This window comes from Atta cephalotes (genome assembly GCF_000143395.1).
Source record: "Atta cephalotes unplaced genomic scaffold scaffold00608, whole genome shotgun sequence".
Taxonomy (NCBI): Eukaryota; Metazoa; Arthropoda; class Insecta; order Hymenoptera; family Formicidae; genus Atta; species Atta cephalotes.
The window spans coordinates 1-4,205 of record NW_012130672.1 but is presented as its reverse complement, the minus strand read 5'-3'; the positions used below and the strand labels follow the sequence as shown (position 1 = coordinate 4,205).

General features: G+C 38.7%; 1 protein-coding gene across 1 annotated transcript; it reads left to right on the top strand.

Annotated features, from left to right (window-relative positions):
* The first annotated feature begins 725 nt into the window (after window positions 1–725).
* On the top strand, window positions 726–3,771 carry LOC105625275 (protein disulfide-isomerase A3). The gene is made up of 5 exons (XM_012206614.1): window positions 726–871; window positions 1,689–1,920; window positions 2,004–2,212; window positions 2,317–2,433; window positions 2,505–3,771. The coding sequence occupies exons 1-5, from the start codon at window positions 726–728 to the stop codon at window positions 3,277–3,279; spliced, it is 1,479 nt and encodes a 492-aa protein (XP_012062004.1). The 3' UTR covers window positions 3,280–3,771.
* Window positions 3,772–4,205: the final 434 nt, after the last annotated feature.

Sequence of the window (4,205 nt, the reverse complement as noted above, 5' to 3'; positions counted from 1 at the left end):
TGTGTGTGTGTGTGTGTGTGTGTGTGTGTGTGTGTGTGTGTGTGTGTGTGTGTGTGTGTGTGTGTGTGTGTGTGTGTGTGTGTGTGTGTGTGTGTGTGTGTGTGTGTGTGTGTTGTGTGCGTGTTGTGTATCTAAATCGAATAAAAATTTTTCGATTTTATAATCTCAAATTTGTTCGAAAATTTTTTTGAAATTATTAAATTTTTTCTAAGAATCTTCAGAAGTCAGAATTAAATGTTTTGTCAATCTAATTAAAGAAACTGCAGTGTCTTTCGGGATAAGATTTTTCAAATCGAGTATGACTTATTTTATTTGACTATAATCAGCTAAATAGGCATTGATCTGTCTAAGAATCGAAATCAAATCTCGATTTGCAAAAAGATTTAAATTATCTTGTGATTTGTAAACTCGTAGGATAAGAAATCGCATAGCAGCATGATTTTTCGGATTATACCTGCGCACAAGTGATAAACCGACCAATCGGCGCACAAGCGGCAAACCGTTTAATTGGTACACGAGGCGGCAGGTTAGCCAATCGGCGCGCTAGCGGTATGCCAGCCAATCAGCGCGCGACAGCACCGCGCGGACCGCGTCGCGTATCGCCAGCCACGGCACTTCATGGAAGAGCCACGTCTACGACGACGGATGGACGGACGGGTAGGCGGCTGAATACTGACAGACGTTTCTTCCAACAATCAGTGATCACACGACCCACTGCCGTGAGGATGTTGCGAAAGTGCCTGTTTATCCTGCCGTTGCTGTTGCTCGGTGTCTTCGCCGACGAGAAAGATGTCCTGGAACTCACAGATGAGACCTTCGAGAGCGAACTCGAGCGTCACGAGAACACGCTCGTCATGTTTTACGCACCATGGTGAGAGAAACTTCTTCATCGGATCTGTCTTTTCTAGCTGCATTTGTATCGACGATGTTGTATCGACGTCTTTCTCTCGTATTTACGAACTATCGAAACTCCTGCATTCGCAATAAAACGAAATATTTGCGAAGAAGGATAGAGAGAAAAATTGCGGATAGCTAGGATTAGAGAAAAACGAAGTCGTTAATCAAGTGGAAACCGTTTGAGAAGTTTCTTTATGATGTAATCTGTGTTACATTGTAATACGGAGTCTTTGTTAACGATAAGATTTTTATCTTCTATCGAGAGATATACTTTTTGTGCGTTTAATTGAGGTGCAGAATGCCGGCATACGGCATTATTCAATTAGCTTTTGATGACGTATCCAAATTTCTGATGTCTCCAAAATCTGATGAATGTTGTAAACAGTTATCTCTATTTTTTATCTCACAATAAAGATATTAAAGTAGCTATTTTCACTGTGTGAATCATACATTTTTCCTATTTCATTTATTAATTTTTTTTTAAATATTTTTTGCTGTTCCATCTTTTTCTTTTTCTAGTTTTTACATTATTATTTTATTCAAAAGGATATAATAAACTAAAACAGATTTGTCTTGAGATTAAAACTTATTTTGAACACAGGTATAAAAAAAATAGCAAAAAGTAGTTCTAATGCTTTTTTTTATAGATTATAGCTTTACGTAAAACAATAGTTATTGAATATTTGTTCAGAAATAGAGTTTATTACTAAAATTAGCTTGTCCATATTATTAATTATTGCATAATTCTTAAGTGGAAGTTAATTATAGAATGTGTTATTTCATTGCCACAGGTGTGGGCATTGTAAACGTTTGAAGCCAGAGTATGCAAAAGCAGCTGAGCTGCTCATAGGTAGCGAGCCACCAATCACGCTCGCCAAGGTCGACTGTACAGAGGCTGGAAAGGAAACTTGCAACAAGTTCTCTGTCAATGGTTACCCGACACTGAAGATCTTTGAGCGTAATGAGCTAAGGTCCGACTATAACGGTCCTAGAGAAGCAGCCGGCATTGTTAAGTACATGAAGGTAACATCTCGTACCTTTTATTTAGTTATAGAGATCCAATTGTACAATTTTCTTCTTTTCTTCTCCTGTGATTATTGTTACAGTCTCAAGTGGGACCAGCATCTCAAGAGTTAACTAGCGAAAAGGCTCACAAGACATTCCTAGAAACTGATGAAGTTGTCGTGATAGGTTATTTCGAAAAGGATGATTCACCATTGTCTGCGGCACATCATACTGTTTCTAAGAAGCTCAGAGAGAAAGTCAAATTCGCTCACACATCGATGAAGGAAGTTTTGGACAAAGTATCTCACAAGTATGTGTTTCAAGAATTATAGATAATTTTTCTGTATTCATTTGTATAAAGAAAATAATTGTTTGAGAAATGAAATATATTAATTAAAATACTCCTTTTTTTAGGAATGCAATTGTTCTTTACCGACCAAAAATACTCCAGAACAAGTTCGAAGATAATAACATTGTATACAAAGGCAGCGACTCTATCAGTGACGTGAACGAATTCGTTACCAAGAACTAGTAAATTTCATTTTCTTATCGAAATTTTTAGATAATCTTGGAATTACTTTTTAATGCCGACTTTGTTACAGCTACGGTATCGTCGGTGTACGCACTCGCGACAATGCGCAGGACTTCAAGAACCCTCTGGTAATTGCCTACTACAATGTGGATTACGTGAAGAATGCCAAGGGTACGAACTATTGGCGCAATAGGATCCTCAAAGTCGCCAAGGACTTCCCCGCGTACTCTTTCGCCATATCTTCTAAGGATGACTTCCAGCACGAGCTGAACGACTTTGGCATCGACTACGCAAAGGGTGATAAACCAGTCATTCTAGCACGAGATGATAAGAATCAGAAATTTGTTCTCAAAGATGAGTTCTCCGTGGACACATTCGAGGCGTTCCTGAAGGATCTGCAAGCCGGTGCTTTGGAACCGTATCTCAAATCCGAGCCGATCCCAGATAGCAATACGGGTAACGTGAAGGTCGGGGTTGCCAAGAACTTCGACGAAGTCGTCGTCAATAACGGCAAAGATACACTAATCGAGTTTTACGCGCCCTGGTGTGGCCACTGTAAAAAACTGGCACCAGTATTTGACGAGTTGGGTGATAAACTAGTGGACGAGGATATTGAGATCGTCAAATTCGACGCCACAGCGAATGACGTGCCAGCGCCATACGAAGTACGCGGTTTCCCGACGCTTTACTGGGCGCCCAAGGATGCTAAGGACAATCCAGTCAGATATGAGGGCGGTCGTGAGCTTGACGACTTCATCAAGTATATTGCCAAGCACTCTACCGACGAGCTCAAGGGTTACGATCGTAAGGGCAAGGCTCTGAAACCTAGAACTGACGAACTATAAGACATTAATTGATATAAACGATCACAAAGTTCGTTTTTGCATTTTTGAATGCATCAATCTATGAAGCGATCCGCGAGTTTTTCTCACGTAATACACAAAGCAACTCTAATACATTCAAGAGCGAGCAAATGTGTATAAACAGAAATAACACTTAGAGTGCAGATATCATGGATTTTCCGCGAGACATTTTGCAATAAGTGAAAAATGGATGTTCGAATGGGGGGTGGGGGGGGGGAGTGTCTCTAGCATATAAGATTACTAATTGTATACTTTGTAACGATTATATAATGACGTGATCAAGCGCGCAGAATCGATTTGAAATTTTTTTCGCAACATGCTTTCCCAGGATGTTTGGCGAATTATAAAGTTATACAGAAAGCAACACTCCATTCCAATATCACGTATTTCGCGACTACTCTAAGTTAAGAGATAATATAGCGATTTTTGTTTATATATGAAAGAGCCAAAATAAATTGTTTTATAAGAAAAAAACCATCAAGATTTTTCTATTCTTTTTCCTAAAGCCAATTATAAGTTATCATTTATGATGTACATACGAGTAACTGTAGTATCATGTTAAAATAAAAAAAGATACTAACGCAAATAAAATTTTCTTGCTTTAACGGGTCATCTAGCAGTAGAGCCGTCATATATACATCATATATACGATTATATACGTCATAAGAAATGTTTATTGTTAGTTACAATTTGTTATCATAGCGTTCGTAGGTTAATCGTACAGTCTTACATACAAAAGCTTAATTAGTAGTTTTGCAGAAAAAGGGTGTGAGCCGGTAGAAAGATTTCGGAAGTCAAAATCAATGATCCCTTTTTCTTTTTCCTGATTCAAATCGGATTTAGTATTTCTCACACACACACACACACACACACACACACACACACACACACACACACACACACACACA